Source organism: Triplophysa dalaica, chromosome 7 (assembly GCF_015846415.1).
Source record: "Triplophysa dalaica isolate WHDGS20190420 chromosome 7, ASM1584641v1, whole genome shotgun sequence".
NCBI classification, from domain to species: domain Eukaryota; kingdom Metazoa; phylum Chordata; class Actinopteri; order Cypriniformes; family Nemacheilidae; genus Triplophysa; species Triplophysa dalaica.
Window position 1 is genome coordinate 5,414,050 of NC_079548.1, and position 21,937 is coordinate 5,435,986.

The 21,937-nt window shown below is 34.6% G+C and overlaps 1 protein-coding gene across 1 annotated transcript; it reads right to left on the minus strand.

Moving 5' to 3' along the window:
* Positions 1-1,592: 1,592 nt before the first annotated feature.
* Positions 1,593-21,520, minus strand: LOC130425790 (obscurin-like). The gene is made up of 22 exons (XM_056752170.1): positions 21,490-21,520; positions 19,508-19,543; positions 19,136-19,417; positions 17,709-17,999; positions 17,290-17,574; positions 16,864-17,154; positions 16,492-16,767; positions 16,039-16,146; positions 15,532-15,633; positions 15,384-15,440; positions 15,231-15,305; positions 15,068-15,154; positions 14,715-14,759; positions 8,806-8,841; positions 8,116-8,400; positions 3,786-4,061; positions 3,229-3,510; positions 3,008-3,145; positions 2,771-2,929; positions 2,405-2,683; positions 2,060-2,319; positions 1,593-1,763 (listed from the first exon to the last, which is right to left on the minus strand). Exons 1-22 carry the CDS (start codon positions 21,518-21,520, stop codon positions 1,647-1,649), a joined length of 3,798 nt encoding a protein of 1,265 aa, XP_056608148.1. The 3' UTR covers positions 1,593-1,646.
* Between the last annotated feature and the right edge of the window lie 417 nt (positions 21,521-21,937).

The window sequence follows — 21,937 nt, forward strand, 5'->3', positions numbered from 1 at the left end:
CACACCAGAGTTTAACACATCTCATCTCCACATCATATGTGTTTCATGCTAAAGGTTTTAATGCTCTGACATGAAACCTATTATATATAAAATCATTGACTTAATGCCATTTTCGAGTCAATCGAAGTGTAATAGATTTGTTGTTTTAGAGTTCCTTTTGTCTTTAGACCTCAAAAAGACAAAGTGACGGTAAAAAGGAAAAAAATGAAACCGCATTTGCTAGCAACTCACTAAAAAGAAATCTAGAAACCATAAACCAACTTTCCTCTGACAGTCACAACACGATGACAGATCGGCAAATAAACAAAAGCATCAGTCAAACCTGACCAGCAGAATATCAATAAAACAATCACAGAAAGTGTTCAAGCAACTTTAAAAAGACAAATCTTGAGCCAAACTGACCTGCAATGACAAAGTGATCAAACAGAAAATGTTGGAGGTAACATACAGCGATTTATGTTAATGCATAGATTAATAATATAGATCAATAACTTACTGAGGAAAAACAAACTTACCTTCACACAAGAAATAAATGTGTTGCATAGCATCATGTAAAATTTAAGAGAGCAAAACAGTTCACTAATGAAGCGATGTTTCATTTGATGGAATTATGATGTTTGAAGAAAAATGGCTACCAGTCATAGGTTTATAATTTCAACTTTCATAGTGTCATTTAGGAATAGAAATAGTAAAAACATATTAGAAAATAGATCAAATCTATCAGTCATTAAAGACCACTTCTTTGTAAGATGTTAACCCTGGTCCAGAAGCATTTTCGGTTTCAGTTTTTATTATTATTAGTTGTGTTTTTTAGTATCAGTGTTAAGATATTATTTAGCACTTTAAATCAGACAGACATATTCTGTTGGTTGTATTTTGTTCAAATACAGTGTTTGTGTAGCTGGAGCAGGAAGGTCTTCTGATCTATACAACTGTGACAGTGAGATATTATTGTAGTTAACATGTTAGTTATCAGATTTTAATGATAAACATAATGTAAAATGATTGTGAATGAAAAACAACTTATTTATTTCAACATCGGTGTGTGTTGATATCCATTTATTTCTTCTTAAAATTTAATAAACGTTATAACTCTTGTTTTTTGCTGTCATTTTTTTTGCACACTTAACTTGACCAGACAACCCACTTCAAAAGGCATGTGTGTTCACTGAAATATATTCATTGGAGTGGAAAAAATGGAGACACATATTCAGTTAATTTTTTTTGTAAAGCACTTTTAATGTCAATACATATAGTTTCCAGAGAAGCACCTTAGTAAGCAAGTAGAGGATGACAACAGCAAGCAAAGTGAATCTAAAAAAGCTAGAACCTAAATCTTGGAATACACAGGATTTGACCGGGAAAGTCATCCTCATCAGACCAGCACATATTTGAATGAATTTATGAAAAATGTACATCAGATAGACAGGACTGTCACTAATAGACTCAAAGCTGATCCTAATTCTACAGGTCCACCCCCAAACCGATTTACACCCCAATCCCCAGAATTCCTAGCAAAAGCCCCACAAACAGATATCAATCTTCATTTCTCCAGATATAATCCAGACACATCCAGTGTTAATGATCATATTGACTACTTTGTTGTTTAATTAAAAAAGAACCTTGTATATTAACAACCTAAAATATCAGACCAATGTTTCTTCTCTCAATCTGAAGCATTTGAACACCAGCACGACTGTCACTATCAGATATGGACAAACGGCCAGCAGAAAACTGGGAATCTTGAAGACAGAAATCTTCTCCTGAAATGATCCTGAAACAGTTTTAACACAAGTTATCATACAGATTATCTGAACTATAAAAAAATCAGTGTACAGTTGTGCTCCAAATTATTCATGTCATAGATAAATATGATCAAAAAAGGGCTTTGGCTCTTTTATTTAAAAGTGACAAAAATCAAACATTGTTGTTATTATTGTTATTTATGAGAGATCCAAATGCTTTATGATGCAGATTTATTTGTACAGCTTTCTTAGATCATATTTGCCTGTATAGGATTAGAATAATTATGAGCTCAACTGTAGGTCACATGACAGACTCGCTCACCTGTGACTGAGATCCAGCTCTTTGGAGACTCTCCTCTCTCTGGGTGTTTACAGTAGTAGAAACCCTCATGTGACTTTGAGACTGTAGAGATGATCATCATGTCTCCTGTAGTCTGATTCTGCACCACTGATCCATCTTTATAGAATTCAGCTCTGAGGTTTGATGGGTTTTTATCTCGATATAAACAATGAAGAGTCAGAGAATCTCCTTCAGTCACAGGATGAACAGGACTGTCCAGAATCACATCAGCATCTACACAACAGAGGAACAAATGTAATGTAGTGTAATATAAGTGATATTATGTGTTAAGATAATAAATACAGAATTATAAACTCACTGTGTATTGAGATATTAACAGGATGAAGTTTGTGTCCAGATTCAGACTCACACCAGTACACTCCAGTGTCAGATGTGATGAGAGATCTGATTGTACATGTAGATTCTGTTCCTGTAGATCTGACTGATGATGATGAACAAGTTTCCAGTGTGTTTGTGTATCTTCTCACTGTCCATCCAGTAGAGTTCCTGTGATCCTCACAGCTCAGAGAGAGAGATTCAGATGAGAAGTGTTGAGTTCTGTTGGGTCTGATGATCAGAGACACTGAAGAAGAAACACCTGAGAAGAAAAACACAGCTTATAGATGAATGAAGAAATGAATGATATAAGAGCTTGTTGTTGTTTAGTTGTGTGTGTTGAAGTCACCAGTGATCCACAGTGGTTGTGTGCTGCTGTTGTGTGTGTGATAGACTGGATCTCCTCTCTCTGCTCCGCACATATAAACTCCTGTGTGCTTCAGAGCAGCAGAACTCACAGTGTAGTTTCCTTTAGATCCTCCACTGCTGTCTGACACCAGATCATAACCTGTCAAGGGAAATGTGCTATACATTAAGATTTAAAGATGGAATATTAAAAAGAGAAAATAAACTGAGAGTGTATTACCTGAGGAGAGATTGTGTTCAGTGAACCAGCTGAATGTCCAGCCTGTAGAGGATCTGTTAACCTCACACATCAGAGTCACTGAATCTCCTTCAGTCAGCCACTGCTGTGGAGAAACTCTTAAAAGTGTCTTGGGTTTATCTGAAAGTGAGAAATCTCTCATGAATAACATGTTACACTTCAGCTCTTCACACTAATAATGATGAACAAACATATAAACTCACATGATGATACAGTCAGTGTAACAGCTTCACTCTTCTCAGTGTTTTGTCCATTTACACTCTTTCCTCTACACGTGTAGTGACCGCTGTCACTGTGATAAACTCTGATTTTACACTCTTGTGTTTTGCATCGGTTGACTGTATACTGTTGGTTATATTTCTCTACAGTCCAGCTGTATGTCCACTCAGTGTCTTGTTTAGTCTGTATGTCACATCTCAGAGTGACAGTTTCTCCTGAGAACAGCTGTTTGTCAGGCTCAACGCTCAAAACTGCTTTAGGACTCTCTGTACAAACACATCACATAATATCATTTATTTATTTGTATAAATCAGATCAAATGTTCAGATATACAGCATGTGTTTGCATGTGTTTTGTAGAATATTTTAACATCTAACAGAATATTTCTCCTTTTGTGTTACATTGATGACAGAAAGTTTGAAACAGCGTAAGAGGACATCAAATAATGACAGAAAATGTATTCATGGAGTTAAGACAGTACAACCCACAGAACAGATTAAATATCTACCTGACTGAGGTCCATGACATCTCAAAATCTCACCTGTAACATTGATCCACAGAACATCACTGTAGTCTGTGTAATAGACTGGATTCCCTCTTCCAGCTCTACACCAGTACTGACCTCCATCTGAAACTCTAACATTGGACATTGTGTAGGTGTTTGTATCTGTTGTCGTCTTCTCAGTGTTCTGTGTGTGTTGATACCAGTTAAACTTCCATCCAGTCGACTGATTCATGAGACACGTCAGAGTCACTGTGTTTCCCGTCAGTACAGATCCTTCAGTATCTGATGTGAGTTCAGCTTTTGGTTTTGATCCTGCAGGAGAATAAAACACATTCAGATGCTGAAGAGTCTCAGAGTTCATCTGCTTCTCTCTGAGTCTTTATTACAGTCATGACTGACCTTTAACAGAGAGAGTCACATGATCACTGTCCTGTGAGGATGAGGGGCGTTTAGTTCTCTCTCCTCTACACCAGAACTCATCCTGATCAGATGCTGAACTGATGGTGAAGATGTTTGAGTCTGAAGAAAACACTGGATTCACAGTTCTGTCTTTATACCACAGATATCTCCAGTCTAATGATCTGTATTGTTCTTCTATCTCACACTTCAGAGTGACTGTCTCTCAAGTGAACACAGATGTGTCTGGTGTTACTCTCACTGTAGCTCTGGGTAAATCTGTTAAAATAATCCATATTCAAACTCAGGGCTGTAGTACACACGCAATACTCAAGGGTGCAACTGCTTTTATAGTAAATGACAAAATAGACACAAACATTTATTTTGTTCCTAACAAATAAATAAACTCGATTTCATTTATCAAACAGAGCAGAACAGAACAGAAAGATAAGGTTGTGAAATCTGAAACACTGTTCAGTTTATCTTGTGTTTATCATCACAGACAGAAGTGACAGACTGATGCTCTGTGTTTCATTCCGGCATGTTTTTCATCATTCAAGATTTAATAATAGTTCATAAAAAATGAAAATGTCATCATAAATGTATGACTTCCAGTATTTAATTGAAAAAAAAAATGCAATAATACAACGCTGATCTGGAATTGATCAGTCCCCTGGATGGGAGGGAATAACATAAAATAATACAAATGAATCATACAATTAAAAATCTTTTGAAAAGGAATTTAACTGATTAAACTTAAATATTTAGTCAGATTTTGGCTATTTTATTGATCCTCTAATAATCAACACAATTACAAACAACGTAGCACTAAAATTGAATTTATTATCAAAGATAATAAAGAATAATGTTTTTTGTGTTGTTTACTACCGGTCACTGAAAAATTATAATTATAATACTGTATATGGGCTAAATATTATGGCCTTGTCGTGTAAAGTTGATTCTGCTCAGCTGAAGAAAGAAGGTAATTTACGATAGCATGAAGGTAAGATAATTTTATTATATATTTTAGACAGTTTTGGTTGAACTACTGTAGTTATTTACTCTTTTTTACAAATATCTTTTTTTAATCAACAGCCGGAGTAACTATGGAGCTGTCTGTCATTCTCTGGCACATCACTGATTTTGATTTCATTTATTCCAGGTGAAAACAGTTTTTATAAAACGGTCAGTTCTGGTCCTTGATTCTGATTGGTTGAGCCGTGTTCTTAGCCGTTATAAAATACCCTGATTTATACCTGCTGACCTCATCACAAAGCCTAAGTATCACTGTGTCACTCCTGCAGTGTTGCTTGGTCCTAATGTGCATTTGGAAAAACTGTTTTATAAGAGCAAGAAGCCCTGTGAAGCTGTGGGTTACAGTACATTATATAACATCTGAGGGGGCTTCACTTCACATCGTGCCTAAGCGGTTATAAAATGAACCGTCACCCATTGCTTCTTGGGCCTTTTCGCTTTCATTTACTATGATCTTCTCTCCAGCAAAGAAAGTCATAATTTCATTATAAAAATAATGTCATAGTTTTGTCCCACCTTGTCTTGTTTTTCATGACCTAGTGGCAGAATCATGACAGAACCTCTTGCTTTATGTGGAGAGAGGCAATATGGCCTTCCATACACTCTCTCCTTTCTAGTCTCTGTTTCTGCCCTCTCGTCTCCTCAATAATTATTTTATGCCCCACAGCTGTTCCCTCTTGATTTGATTCCTTTAAAATTGCCTCGTTTGGATGCAGCCTGTATTTTCGTAGGAAAGCTTGATTGAGTGTGTGGGGAAGTGGTTAGTGTTCCCGACTGGAGCGCTTTGGTCGTAGGGACGAGTCTTTGTAAAAGCATCGTCACATCATTCAAACTTGAGATTCTTTATTATATTTTTTATTTTGAGTTTTTAGCAGATGTTTTGGCTATACCTTATGCCCAGGGATGGATTATGATCTCAAAGGCCCCAGGGCCAGTTACCTTCAAGGGCACACCTCCGACAATTTTTCTGTACTTAGCTGCGCATACATGGTTATATAAAGTGAAATTTAAGATGATAATGAATATTAAAACCATTCCATTAAATGCCTGCGCTACGCTAAAAAATAATCTGAACAGGGTTTTTAGAAATCTAATATTAGCTACACAGCAAAAAATCAACCATGGACCATAAAGCGTATGAAACACACAACATATGGTTCTGTTTGTAAGGTAAAATTTGGCTAGATTTCACATTAAGTGATATTGATCCCGAGATGATCGCTGTCCATAGATCACTACAAGTACTGACGTAACCAAGCCTCGTTTGCAAAAAAATCACGTGACTTAGCCAGTTTGATACGCGCTTCGAAGCACTGATTCGATACTGGTTTCGAAGCTTCATGAACCTGGTTTGAATGTGCCCATCACTTATTTTTTCAGTCTGGTTCCTGTTTTTACTGTTAATCCTAGTTTATTCTATGCTATTGGTGTACTGCACTGCCTGTGCTTGGGTTCTTCCACCACAACCGTGACAACTACAGGACACTACATTTCATCCTTCAACAGATGATTATGCATTTCTATTTGAATATCAAAAGTGACAATTAAATAGCTTTAGAAAATCCAACATTGTTCGTTTCGATGCGTATCATTTATTAAATTGTTACTTATTTTGTGTTTATTGAATTAATTGTGTATGCATTGAATTTGACTGGGTTTCTCTCGAGAAGAGATTTTAATCTCAAGAAACTAGTCTGGTTAACTAAAGGTTGAAATAAATCTCACATCACAAACAATTGAATCTATACAGACAAAATAAATAATTTTATAGTCATTTTGGGTATAGCTTTTTAAAGTAGAAAACAAGGTTTTAGTGGAGAATGTTAACTTTAAGAAAAATAAATGAACTAAAAGCATATATTTCTGATCCTTCTTAAACAAATACAGCATGATCACTTTCGTTTCTCACAATTAATGCATATATTAGATGTTTCTGTCCTTCTTTTCTCATTTTAAACACATTGATATTGAACTCACCCATCACAGTGAGATGAACAGCAGAGCTTGTTTGTGAAGTTTGTGGACGTCCATATATCTCTGTTACACACCTGAACTGACTCTGATCAGATTGAGTAACTGAACTGATAGTGAGAGTGTTTGTGTTTACAGTGTAAGGATGAGTATTGGAAACTGCAGTACCACTTTTAAACCACAGATATCTCAGAGTCAGCCTATATCTCCAGATATGGTAATGATGATTTATCTCACACTTCAGAGTGACTGTCTCTCCAGTGAACACAGATGTGTCTGGTGTTATTCTCACTGTAACTCTGGGTAAATCTGAAATGTAAAGTCCAGTATGCTGATTGGTCATAATCCAATGGTATACTAATATCATTTTTTGTAATTTATTGTAAAATAATAAAAAATATATAATAATTAGGCCACGTTTAGGAAGCCAACGTCCGTATTACTTTTTGTGCAAAATAATAAAACCATGTCAAGAATATAATCATTATATTTTTTGTCATTTTATGACTATATACTTTGATGCTCCTAATCTAAATATAAAATCATGTGACTGGATTTCACATGAGACTGAGCGACTGGAGACAGATATTTTCTCAAGTATCAAAGTCAGACTCTATCTGATATGAGGCTGTCTGACTGTCATTCTCTGGCACATTATTTTATTTCATGTAAAAACTTGGTTTTATTTTATTTACAATGTTTCTTTCCCACGGCGTGACTTAAGTATTTATTTAATTGCAGGAAACATTTTCTTCATTTTTCCACACTAACACTAAAAAGTTACAATTATCTGTTTAAATATTATAAATCCAACACCGTTCATCACAATTCATGTTTGGTGAATGTTTTGCATATATTTTTTTAACGTATGATTTTCTCTTTACAAAAAACTACTGTAGTTGTGTTATTAATAAAATGTTTCATGATGAGCAAAATATGTCTGTATATTGAAGAACACACTCACCTGATACTGTCAGTGTAACTGCATCACTGGTGTCTGATGATCGTGATCCTCTGATCTCTGTTCCTCTACAGGTGTATTGACCTGCGTCAGACTCACTAACAGAACTGATTGTGTAATACTGTAGATTACTGATATTGTATTGTGAGAGCTGACTATGTCTTGTCTTATTCCAGCTGTATAGCCAGTTAGTGACTCCTCCTCCACTGATGACACATGTGAGAGTGACAGTTTCTCCTCTGAATAATCGTCCATCAGGCCAAACAGACACTTGAGGTTTTGGTCTTTCTGTAAAATGACAAACAAATCACACTTAAATTATAGTCAGTTTGTGTCTCCAGTGTACACAGAATGTGGCTGCTCAAATGGTGTAATGTCTGTCAATATAAACTCATTGAGAGATGTGAACATTTTCATGTTTGTGTTGCTCTAACTGGCAAATGATAATGTATTTAATTTCATAGACAGTTACAAAATGAATTCTGAAAACTCATTTGAATGATAAATGTGATCTGCAAAGCTGTTATGTAATGTTAAGTTTAAACACACAAACTTGTATTGTGCTTTCTTACTTACATATCACAATTTATAAAAATGTAAAAATTCAGTTCAAATTGTGTCTTTTTTATGTAAAACATAAAACCTCATTTTGAATGCTGTGTGTGAGGTTATAACTGAAAGATATTGAATCACCTGCAGCTTGTTCAGAGTGGATGTGTAAAATCATCACTGTAAAGAACAAAGAGAAAAACTTTATGACATGTAGCTGATAAATCATAAACCAATCATATTCATCTCAATGATTCTATGGTCCATGCTCAGCGGTTAAACAAGATATGTATATACACAATTCATTAATACATAATACTCTCGTTGCACAGACTGGTATCAGCATCATGACTATTACATTGATTTAAAGGGATAGTTAACCCAAACTCTAAAATTCTGTCATCGTTTACTCTCCCTCATGTAGAAATTACGTTGTTCTGATAAACACAGAGACAAACTTTTGGAAGAATGTCAGCAATTTTCAGAACATCATTAACTACCATAGGAGGAAAAATTTAATGATAGACAAAAGTGACCAAAAGTTTTTTTTCCAAATTATTAAAAATATCTTAGTTTGTGTTCAACAGAAAAATATATACAATATATTTTTCGAGGCAGTAGAACAAAGACATGTTTAAAGATTTGAAACAAACTGAGGGTGAGTAAATGAAGACAGAATTGACATTTTAGGGGGAACTTTTCCTTTAATACTCTCATCGCGTCTCACATTCACATTACTTTATACTAATGTTGTTGAAATAACATTTCATTCACCCTTGTCTGCGCTCGACACTTTGTGAGTCTATGTATGCAGAGTCGAATAGGAAGTATGGATGCCCACACTAGCTAAATCCAACATGGCAACCATGCAAGTTGCCAATTTTGAGAAAAAATAAATGATGCAAGAAATATGAAGGCAAATAGACTTCTTCAGTAAATATTCACTGGTGGGATCTTATGTACACAGTCAGACAGAGACAGACACAGACACAGGGGGGTGCCAGAGGGTCAAGCATCCTTTTGACTCAAAATGTAAATATTCTACCATTGCCACTAACAATAATACTTACTTTTTTTAACAAACTTGTAACGTATTATTAGAAAAATGCATAATGATGAGGATTTAGAAGCATGCAATGTTTATCTGGTTGTATGTTTTGTCCTCCAATTTTTCATCCCTGCACATCACTTGCGGTTGCACTTATGAACAGTTCTATTTGTGGTTTTGTCTCTGAGGTCTGACTGTATCTCTATATCTGTCCTTAACCAGTGATCAGCCATAATGTTTATTTCTTGTTCATAGTGTATTTATTTGGAAATACTGGATGCAGTGATCCCTCTGAATCCGCAATCTTTCATCACGACGTGTCCAAATGCCTCTCATTTAAAGGATAGATTTCTCAGTTAATAATTCTAATTTTGCAAAAGAATGAAAAACAGCTCTTTTCTTCCTCTTTAGATGATGTGTGATTTTTCTCATCTCACTTCTTTGAATTGTGCTGCAGTTGCCGTTTAAGGATGTTTTACACATAAATGACACTGACTGTTTTCTGTCATGTACACTTGTGGTTGTGCACCACAGACATTAACATATATGTATATCTTGAAAGGATAGTTTATCAAATTCTGTTTAATTCTGTTAAAGACAAAGTGAGATATTTTTAATAATTTTTTATAACAGTTCTAGGGCACCTTTGTCTACCATTTAAACCAACTATAGTATTCAATGATATCAGAGAATTGAACATTGCTAACAATCTTTTAAATATCTTTCTCTGTGTTCATCGGAACAAAGTAATTTATACAGGTATGAAATGACAAATGATGACATATCAGTTACTATCACTTTAATTATGTGTTATTCACAGTAAATCTTGAATCTGAAAAATGTTCGACAAGATAGAAAAATTACAGGACGGCAACAGACAAACACCATCAGATACACAAAACTGAATTAACACACTGATCTCCCTCATCCACCGATAACACAACAGATGCATTTCTGTTTCATACAAACACAACACTATCTGCACTTACTGTACTGTCTCACACAAGCATCATTCACTCGTATACTGTATAATGAGATAGAAAGATTTAAAAACTGCATGAAAAATAAAAAATACATGAACAACAAATCACTTGATGTCGTACATGTGCAGTGAAACACAAGACAATAGAAGATAATAGATAATACTCACAGAGCACTAGAAGAAGAGACCTGAACTCCATACTGATCTACTGATGACACACTTCAACAAACACACTGTATTAAACACTCAAACACTTCCTCTATTACACCATGAGCCACATCAATGTGCTAGAAAAAAAATCTACAAAGAAGGGTCATACTTGTATACAAATGTATGAGTGCAACATTTTCATAAAGCGTTAAATGAAGTAAAGCATTTATTTGTCAATAACTTCAAATACAATAGTGATGTAGACGAGATTTGTAAAGATTTGTGCACAACTGCTGTATTTCACTCGCTGAACTGTAAATGTAAATGTAAATGAACTAAAATAAAAAAACCAAAACCTCAATGAGTCTCATCGTCATTCAGTCAGGTGAAAAACACTGATGGTGCTGAATGTCAATGACATGTACATGTGAAGATCAGAATAACATATGAAGTCTTATACTGACAGACTCAGTAAACAACAGATGAGATGAGAACACCACAGAAACCAGCTAAACTCTCCAAGGAAGTTTCATTCATCACACATTCTGTGAATGAGTTCTGATGCTTTGTGTGGAGATTATGTCCTTCTGCAGATTTGTGTGAAATACTTAACAAAAACTAAATTCGGGAGTCACTGTTATTAGATTTTCAGAATAATAAAGATCTAGGCTGCATTGACACTGAAGTTTTAATATACAGAAAGAGAAAGTTCAATGAAAAACACACAGATGAACAGGTCTATGAATATCAACTGTTGCATTTTCAGTCACAGTGTGAAGAGACGCTCACAACTAGAAGTTAACACATCTCATCTGCACATCATGCATTTTTCATGCTAAACTTTTGTATTCTGACAAGAAACCAAAAAAGATACCAGATCACTGACTTAACAACAATTTCACATTTTAATGTGTGTAGCTCTTTAAAGAATCTTAAAGGGACAGTTCACCCAAAAATAAAAATTCTGTCATAATTTGCTCACCCGCTGTCAGAATTTGGTGCAGGGATAGAGGACCCAAACGCAGACAGCGGGTAAGAGGTAAACACTGACGTTAAAATTAAAATAAAACAAAGACAAAACAAAAACGAGGGGGTCAAACAAGAACAAGGGTATAACAGGACACAAGAACAGGAACAAAGACGAACTACACCTAACAAGACTAAAGATGTCATAATTACAAAAAGACTACACTAACATGACGTGAACTCACCACAAACAACAAGTGACAATGAACCAGTACAGGACAGAAAACACAAGGGCATTATAAAGGTAACTAAATCAGGAGGGGGCAGGTTTGGGGCATGAAATCATAACTAGCACTAAAAAGGAAACAAGAGGGCAAGAACAATGACAAGTCAGGAGAGAGTATGGCAACCCATAAGTGCCAAAATAGTCTCTCTCCACATAAAACAAGGGGTTCGGTCATGATTCTGCCACTAGGCCAAGAGAAACTTGACATGATTCTACAGAATCATGACACCCGCAGGTTGTTTCAAACCTGTGAAAAAGTCTTTGTTCTGTTAAACACAAAGAAAGATATTTCTAAGAATGTAAGTAATTTTCAGTTTTCTTGACATCACTACCATAGGAGGAAAAAATATAGTATCATTATTTGTTCTATTGTTTTCTGTTCTGAGATATTTTGAAGAATTTAAGAAAACAAACTAGGGCACTTCTGACTACCATTTATTTGTTCCTATATGGGAGTCAATGATGATGAAAATTGCTGACATTCTTACAAACATCTTTCTCTGTGTTCATCAGAGAAAGGAATATAAACAGGTATGAAATGACATGAGGCTGAATAACTGAATAGAAAATGTAACCTAATTTTTCAGATTGTCTTCGGTACTTTAGTAAAGTCTATGATGGTACTTTAGTAAAGTCTATGATGGTACTTTGGTAAAGTCTGTGATGGTACTTTGGTAAAGTCTGTGATGGTACTTTGGTAAAGTCTATGATGATACTTTAGTAAAGTCTGTGATGGTACTTTGGTAAAGTCTGTGATGGTACTTTGGTAAAGTCTGTGATGGTACTTTGGTAAAGTCTATGATGATACTTTAGTAAAGTCTGTGATGGTACTTTGGTAAAGTCTGTCATAAGGATTCCATTCGTTTTCACTTCCTCTACATTCGTGATCTTTTCATGAGCACAGCACACCTTAATATTTTTCATAAAGAGCATCGGGATGAGTATCAAGGGGCCCAATTTTTCCATTGTTTTTTATGGTCTTACTTTCACTTTTAAATAAGAACTACACACAAACAGAATGTCTGTGTAGTGTATTAATGCGTTTATTGACATGCTTTTGGATTATTCTTACTGTTTTACATTTGTCCAACGGGTTTTTAAAACATGTTTAACTTCACTTATAGGAGAGCATTGTTGTGTCAGGTATGCAGTTAATTTGATATAATGAACTTTTCATTCATGTCCTTGACAAAAAAAAAAAAAAAAAAGCATCAGGATGTATCAATAAAAGCAACAAAAGCAACAGTTAATATAAAGAAGAGAAATGAATGAAGATGTAAAGGCCCATGAGCCAGACAGACTGACATCTGTGATTTATCTGAGAGTCGACTGCAGCCACCGCACAGTTTAAATCACTTCTTATTCCAGAACTGTTTAACACAAACACAGCGTCACAGCAGAGATCATTCTCATCTCTCTTCTTGATGGCGGGAATGATAAACGTCTCATACAGGTGTCTCAGGACCTCCCTCTCACAAGGAAACTTGGAGTATTTTGCCACATAAGCACTTTCACAAGTGTTGATTGCAAAACAAGAAACTGAACCAAAATTCCTCGCTTCTTTAAGTTCCAGAGAACTTGAATATTGTAAGAATATAATTATTAACTTGAATGGGAATACACCACATATACAACCACTTCTTCTAACAGAATAGGCCTACATTTTTACATAATTAAAAACAACGTATAAAACTGTTAATTAAGTGTGATAATTGCAAAACAAAAACTTAACTATTGCAAAGTATGCAGTATATAAAAGTTCACTAACAATGCTATCAAAATCACTTATTGTGTAGTGGAGTCATAAGTAGACTCAAATGTTATATCATGAATGTTTAAGAATTAGTTTACACTTGTACCATATGGGTACAACCTGTTTTACGAAATAATAAATAAATGCCTTTTGTTAAAATAGAAATCACACACAAATACAATTCAAGACCTTCGTAAACTCTGAAATAAGAAATGTTAATTAACACATTGTTTGTGGGAAATAAATGGAAGGGAAAACAACAAAGATGTTCCCAGAAATAATAAAGAGATGTATTTTTAAAGAGTTATCGTTAACTTGACACAAAATGGGTTGTTTAAGCACAACCGTTCTTAGACAGATCTGAAGTACAGTAAAGTAACAACGGTTTTCTAATATCACATAAAAGTATGATATTTACTACATCTTATCTGTCAAAACCAACCCTCACACAAACCCACAGTACTGATATTATTAAACATGAAGAACATGAACACTTTCTCTCTCTTCCTCTGGTGTATCATAAAAAGATGCATTTACAGACATTCTACTGCAGCGAAGCGGTGATATAAAATCATTTTTGCAACACTCATCATCACAAGAAACAATGAAGCACAGGCTTGAAAATTTCAATTTGACTAAATGTTGCCTTCTATCTCCACCAGATTTCATACTAAAAGTTAATAAAAATATTCTGAAGGGATCACTGATACATGTCATACATGTGTCTCCAGCCAATGAACTGTATCAACAGTGCACTGGTGTTTATAACAGAACCACATGTGGCTATTAAAAGGAAAGACTATCAAGCATTTACTGTGATGTCCATGAAGGTTTGAGTACAGCTGTCTTTTTCTCCACTGGTTGTTTTATTTTATCTGAGCATAAGTCACATCATTTGATCCAGAAGTAATGTCTGAAACAACAAATTAATGTACAAAATTTTTAGATACTGAGATTCTGTTAATTCATTTTAGAGTATGTGTATATAGCAACATTTTGGGAAACCACATTAAAAGCAACCTGATATTTCAAGCTTCAGCACTTTCTTAACAGTAAATTTCAGCTCTGAGAAATGTTATCTAAACTATCGGCTTCTTCTTGTTTAAGCAGTACTGTAATATAAACGCATAAGAAACATGAAGATCTTCCAATCAAAAATCTTACACCAAATGCTATGAAAAAACAACTACATCAAAAGAATATCTCTGATTTTTTCTTTACCTTTCTTCTCTTTATTTTTCTTCACTTCTATCTTAGGTTTCAGTTCAATGTCAGCATAGGTGAGATCAGCTGCTCCACTCACATTATCTACAATAAAGAATACATAGATTATTAAGACTTTCATCCTCCCAGTGTTTCATTTTACTCTTTTGGTTCTTTCTACCTTTGCTCTTCTGTTTGTTATTCTTTGTGTCGACCTGTGAATACAGTTCATCACTGGGGCCGCTCACAGTCACTGCTAAAGAAACATGATTTCACCATTAAAAAAATTTCACTGTCATGAGATGAAACACATTAAATGAAATCATTATGTTACCTGTGCTTGTGTCTTTATTATCTGCTGCATTAACAGAGTCATAAATATGAGCATTTCCTGTAAGGAAAAAAAATAGTTTTTAGAGACCTTTTGTCAAATGTAAATCTCAGTCATTAGAAAAGCAGATTTGTGTTTGATGTTGACTGACCAGACTGCAGTGGAGTGTATCCGTCTTCATTGTGTTTCTGATCTGATGTCTGACTGATGTTCTGCTGTGGACTGACACCAGAGGGAGACTCAGACACTTTACCTACACAAACACAGAACAGCTTTAGAAAAGAGATTCAACTGAATGTTTAATGATAACTGTTTATTGTTTAATAGAACAATGTTAAAGCAGAACTGACTCATAATAAAGGTGATGTATGTCATTCTTGTGTATTAAGCACGAATCAGAATTGCAAAAATAGAGATTTTTTCAATATGAGTTTTTCAACATGACTCTTCTATCTGCCACAAAGATGATTAAAATATTGTTGAAAAAATCTGGGATAATGTAAGTACAGTTGTGCTTGTGGTTTTTGGAATTTTAATACACAAATCTTTGACTTTTTTCTTTTAGTAAGCCTATCACAAATACTACACACGTCACCTTTAAGATTTCTCTGTGAAAATGTGTCATTGTTCAAGTTGAATTTAGTATGAAGATTTTAACCTTTTCTGGTTTTGTAACACCACAGGAAAACCAAGAAAATGATCAAAAACATGAAGCTCAATCCAACAGCCACTCCAACCATCAGACCATGAGATGAAGAACTTGAAGCTGCAGAATAGATAGAGATATGTTCACATACCATAACATGTAACTGTGTTGTGTCTTTCAAGTACAAAATATAAGCAACTGCATTCGGTGACAGTTAAAATACTTAAATACAACTACAGCTATACCGTGTCTATAATAATCCATAGATTACTTAGAATTTAACTGTTATTTGTTTCTTTTCTAAATTTGTTTGTCAATACTTTATCCGTTTAGTTGTAAGGAGTATTTGAGCATCTATAAAACACTCTTTGTGATGTGTGGGAAATTTCTATGAAGATTTGTTATAAATCTATGAATCATTCCACCAAAATATGAACAAGGTTTCGTGTTCATTCTGTCTCTCACCTGAAACATTGATCCACAGAACATCACTGTAGTCTGTGTAATAGACTGGATTACCTCTTCCAGCTCTACACCAGAACTGACCTCCATCTGAAACTGTTATGTTGTGAATTGTGTAGTAGATTCCTTCTGTTGTGTTCTTCTCAGTGTTCTGTGTGTGTTGATACCAGTAAAACTTCCATCCAGTCGACTGATTCATGAGACACGTCAGAGTCACTGTGTTTCCCGTCAGTACAGATCCTTCAGTATCTGATGTGAGTTCAGCTTTTGGTTTTGATCCTGCAGGAGAATAAAACACATTTTTGATAATTAGAAAAGGCCATATGCTCACGTTTTAAGTCTCCTGTTACATACACACACTTATATTAAACTCACCCGTCACAGTGATATCAACAGCAGTTCTGCTTTGTGAAGTTTGTGGTCGTCCATATATCACTGTTACACACCTGAACTGACTCTGATCAGATTGAGAAACTGAACTGATAGTGAGAGTGTTTGTGTTTACAGTGTAAGGATGAGTATTATAAACTGCAGTTCTGTCTTTATACCACAGATATCTCCAGTATAATGATCTGTATTGTTCTTCTATCTCACACTTCAGAGTGACTGTCTCTCCAGTGAACACAGATGTGTCTGGTGTTACTGTCAATGTAGCTCTGGGTAAAGCTGAAGAAATATAAAAATACAGTTGATACAAATATTAATTAAACATGACCATTGTATAATGTTTTTGATAACCAACACATTCAAGATGTTTTTGTCTTTATTCTCCAATTTTACAGACAATGATCTTAAACTCACCCTTTACTGTGAGATAAACAGATGATCTTGATGAAGTTTGTTGTCGTCCATATATCACTGTTACACACCTGAACTGACTCTGATCAGATTGAGTAACTGAACTGATAGTGAGAGTGTTTGTGTTTACAGTGTAACGATGAGAATTATAAACTGCAGTACTGTCTTTATACCACAGATATCTCCAGTCTAATGATCTGTATTGTTCTATCTCACACTTCAGAGTGACTGTCTCTCCAGTGAACACAGATGTGTCTGGTGTTACTCTCACTGTAGCTCTGGGTAAATCTGAGGAAAGAAGACAATAGCTAAACGTTAAAACAAAACAACCACTGGCATAATATTTATGATATACTGTAGCATATTCTATATACTCTTGTTTTAAGTCTCCCGTTACATACACACACTGATATTGAACTCACCCATCACAGTGAGATGAACAGCAGAGCTTTGTTGTGAAGTTTGTGGTCGTCCATGTATCTCTGTTACACACCAGTACTGACTCTGATCAGATTGAGTAACTGAACTGATAGTGAGAGTGTTTGTGTTTACAGTGTAAGGATGAGTATTATAAACTTCAGTTCTGTCTTTATACCACAGATATCTCCAGTATAATGATCTGTATTGTTCTTCTATCTCACACTTCAGAGTGACTGTCTCTCCAGTGAACACAGATGTGTCTGGTGTTACTCTCACTGTAACTCTGGGTAAATCTGAGGAAAGTAGAAAATGAGGTTAACACAAATATTGATACAACATGAGTATTAAGTTTCTCACAATGACAGTTTGTCCTGTTTGCTAACACACACTTGATAAAACACAACATTTTCTCACTTTTACAATCTTATAACTATACACAGTCATAAACATCAAACTTCCCATTAAAAATATATGAAATAAATTAATTAATCAAAATATTTTTTGTCAGACTGAAACTTAACCTTAAGGGACAAACAAAACCTAATTGTTAAAGCCATCTTCACTGCCTATAGAACATCAATTCAAAACACTTTCTAAAACCTCAAACTTGTGATCAGGAATCAGTGGACGGGTGAAAAAGCTTTAAGAAAAATTGGATGTAAACTTTCCAAAAGAAAAACCTCCAACTGCCAAAGTCTAAAGAACTTAATATGCAACAGAACTTAATAAAGTTGCAATAACAGAACACTGTTAAGAAACAAAAAACAACAACAAGACAAACACTCAACACACTCAGCATTGTGTCTCATGGGCCCGATTCACATCTAAGCCTCATATAAAAAAAACTTTAGATTATTTTGCAATGTTCATTTCTATGGCAAATTTCAGGAGGCTGATTTCATTCTAAAACATTTGAATAATAGATGATTCAGGCTCACATTTGTCAGAATTGTTGACCAGCTTCTCATTGTCTTCCCAAACAAGAACAGGATCAACTTGTGTTTCTCATATTTGATCAGAAACAAATGTTCTTTGACCCTCTCTTCTTCATCATCTCTGCCTCTTACCTCCTTGAGCTCTTTTACTATTGTTAGGTTTCATTTTTAAAAACACATAATCACCTGCGGCCCTTTCTACTGTATTATCTTGAGATTCTTATTTGCGTCATACATTTTGTTTCTTATTGTTATGTGTTTGTGTTTTAACCTGCATGTGCAAAATAAGCATTTTTGTGTAGATTTTTCAGAAAACATTGAGAAAGTTTAAAACAAACTTAATGTGTTTTGAGTTTAAGAAATATGTCTTTGTTTCAAGTTTTTGTTTGTCAAATTAGGCCAAGTGAATTAGTTATATTGTGTTAAAAAATCCAGAAAAATTGTAACCGACACATGAGATGTAATTCTCTTACAGACATTAATATTGAACTCACCCTTCACTGTGACATAAACAGCAGTGCTCGAAGGTTTTTGTCCATGTATTTCTGTGCTACACCAGAACTCATCCTGATCATTTGGAGTAACTCCTCTGATAGTGAGAGTGTTTGTGTTTACACTGTAACGCTCAGAGTCAAAAACTGAAGTTCTGCTATTAGCCCACAGAAAACTCAAATTTACTGATCTGAATTGTTCTTCTATCTCACACGTCAGAGTGACTGTCTCTCCAGTGAACACAGGTGTGTCTGGTGTTACTTTCACTGTAACTCTGGGTAAATCTGAGGAAATTACAAAAAAAGTTATGAATATCTCATGACAGACGTGGGGTGTATAAAACTCTCTCATCAAAGACTGAATACTTGAATTACCTCCAGTTTCCCCGGAATGGATGCTAAAAGTCAACACTGGAAAGAACAAAAAGAAAAACGTTTTTTAGGATATTTTTTAAATTAGATGTTTAAATCTTTTTCATTTTGTCACTACACTATAGTTAATACTAAAGTGTTTTTTTCATATAGTGCACCAGGTATCTGCTTACTTTATTATGGTGAAGGTTATATGATAAAAAAATAAATCGTAATTGTAAATATTATATTACTAATCCATACTCGTGGTATTTATAATTATCAAACTGTGTAGTCAGTTCCCAAATCGTTTGCAGTAAAATGCCTTCCTTTAACTACATATTTTTAACATTATTTTTTTAAGCTTGCCACGCACCCCTGCAATACCACTACAGCCCACCAGGGAGCACCGGCCTACAGTCCAACAGATAATTAAAAGAACTAAAAGCAAGATGTTTTTGCACAAGAGCATTTCTAAAACTCCTTTACGGTCTCACTGAATTATGCTGAAGCTGCTTTTTAAAGTTCATATAACTGGTTTTAATGGGAATATACTTTTGTGGGAATGTGCTTTGCAGTACTCTGAATAACATGATTAAATCTACAGTATGTAATATTCACTGCTATTCAGTTTTATGTGGGAAGTTTGGACACAACAAACATAAATGAAACTCTCCTGTTTCAGTGTTCTGACTGTTCTTGTTCATTACTAAAAAAATCTAATATGGATTGTTAAGAAACACTTTATAACACAGAAGCACTACTATGACAAGTTTTCTCCACCTAAAGGGAACATAAATGAGTAATAAATTACCGCCAGAGTTGTCTAGTGTGTGCAAACTTCAAAGTGACAGTGCTGTGTTTTTTTAATTAAAGTTTGCATCCTAAATAGTGTACTTACTGCCTCCAACTATTAGAACAGATGATCAGCACTACTAGGAACGACTAACTTGTTTCTTAACACATATTCTCGTGTCTCAACTGCTTTTGGAGCAGGATTGCATAAAACATTTTTCAATGTTGAGAAGGATGTTTTAAGTTATGAAACTTACTGGATGTCCTAAAGAGACCTCTGTCTTTGTCAAAACCTCATCACACCTTTGAAATAGCCTAATTAGTTTATTTCGTGTCATGTAGCACTAGTGGGTGTTATTTTATACATAGCACTGTTGGTATGTTTATTATATATACCAGTTTGAGAATCACTGATCTAGATCTTAAATCTATTAATGAAGATTCACACAGACCCAGAGGCATTTTACACAAAAGGTTTAACTGTGACTTGTTCATTCAAAACTGATTTGTCATTAACCGGACATAATAATGGTGGCAGTGACAGTATTTGTAAACTAATCAAATCTAATAAAGCTTGTGAACAACGGCTGATTCTCACACACTGGTTAATACCACAGAACTGAAAAGAAAACCACAGTGATTTCATCCCCATCTTTCTCTATTTCATCAAATAACTGACACTGATGAATGTGTCAATGACGTATACTGTATATACCTGCTGTGAAGATAAACGTTAAATGTTGTTGTTAAAACTACGACTATCTAGTTATATTGATATGCTTTTTAGTATTACATTTATGACTAAACAAAATTTGTATATTTACTGGACAAAAGGCAAAAAGGCAGTATATCAGGAAATAGTTTGTTATACTATACATATATATATATATATATATATATATATATATCATGGCAACTGTACACACTATTGTCGTCTCAGAGATGTATTGATGTTAACTTTTCATAAATTCTTCTTCAAGCTCAGCTTTAGTTTACACTCATAGACAACTAATAAAGAACGAACAAACATGTAGATTTAATAGCTGGAATAAACTACACAACTTTAAATGTCTGAACAGAATTGTTTTAAAACTAGACATAAATTACTTTCCAGACTGAAAATCTGAGCAAAAGTCTTGTCGTGTATTTTAGCTTTAAGAGAGCAGCAAGAAAAGGTGAGAAACACTGAGAAGATAATAGTTAATACTCACAGAGCAGTGGAAGAAGAGACCTGAACTCCATACTGATCTACTGATGACACACTTCAACAAACACACTGTGTTAAACACTTAAACACTTCCTCTTACACCAATGTACAACCCCTGTTTCCTAATGTGCATACTATTCACCCAAAATAGTGTTTGAAATTACAATGAGTTTGTGCCAAATCTTAAATTGAAATGTGTATTATTCAAGTAGCCGATATTATCCACAACTTATTTTGAGAGCCAGAAGTTTAGTGACGCTGCATTAAAATATATTAGTAAACTGGGATGCAGCATACATTCATTTTCTAAATGAAATTCACAAAGAACCACAGACATTTACATTCATATGTACAGATAAAAATTTAACTGTCATTAAATGGACAGTATAATGGTGGTGACAAAACTCTCTGTACTGATAAACTGCTCTCTCACACACTGGTTAATACCACAG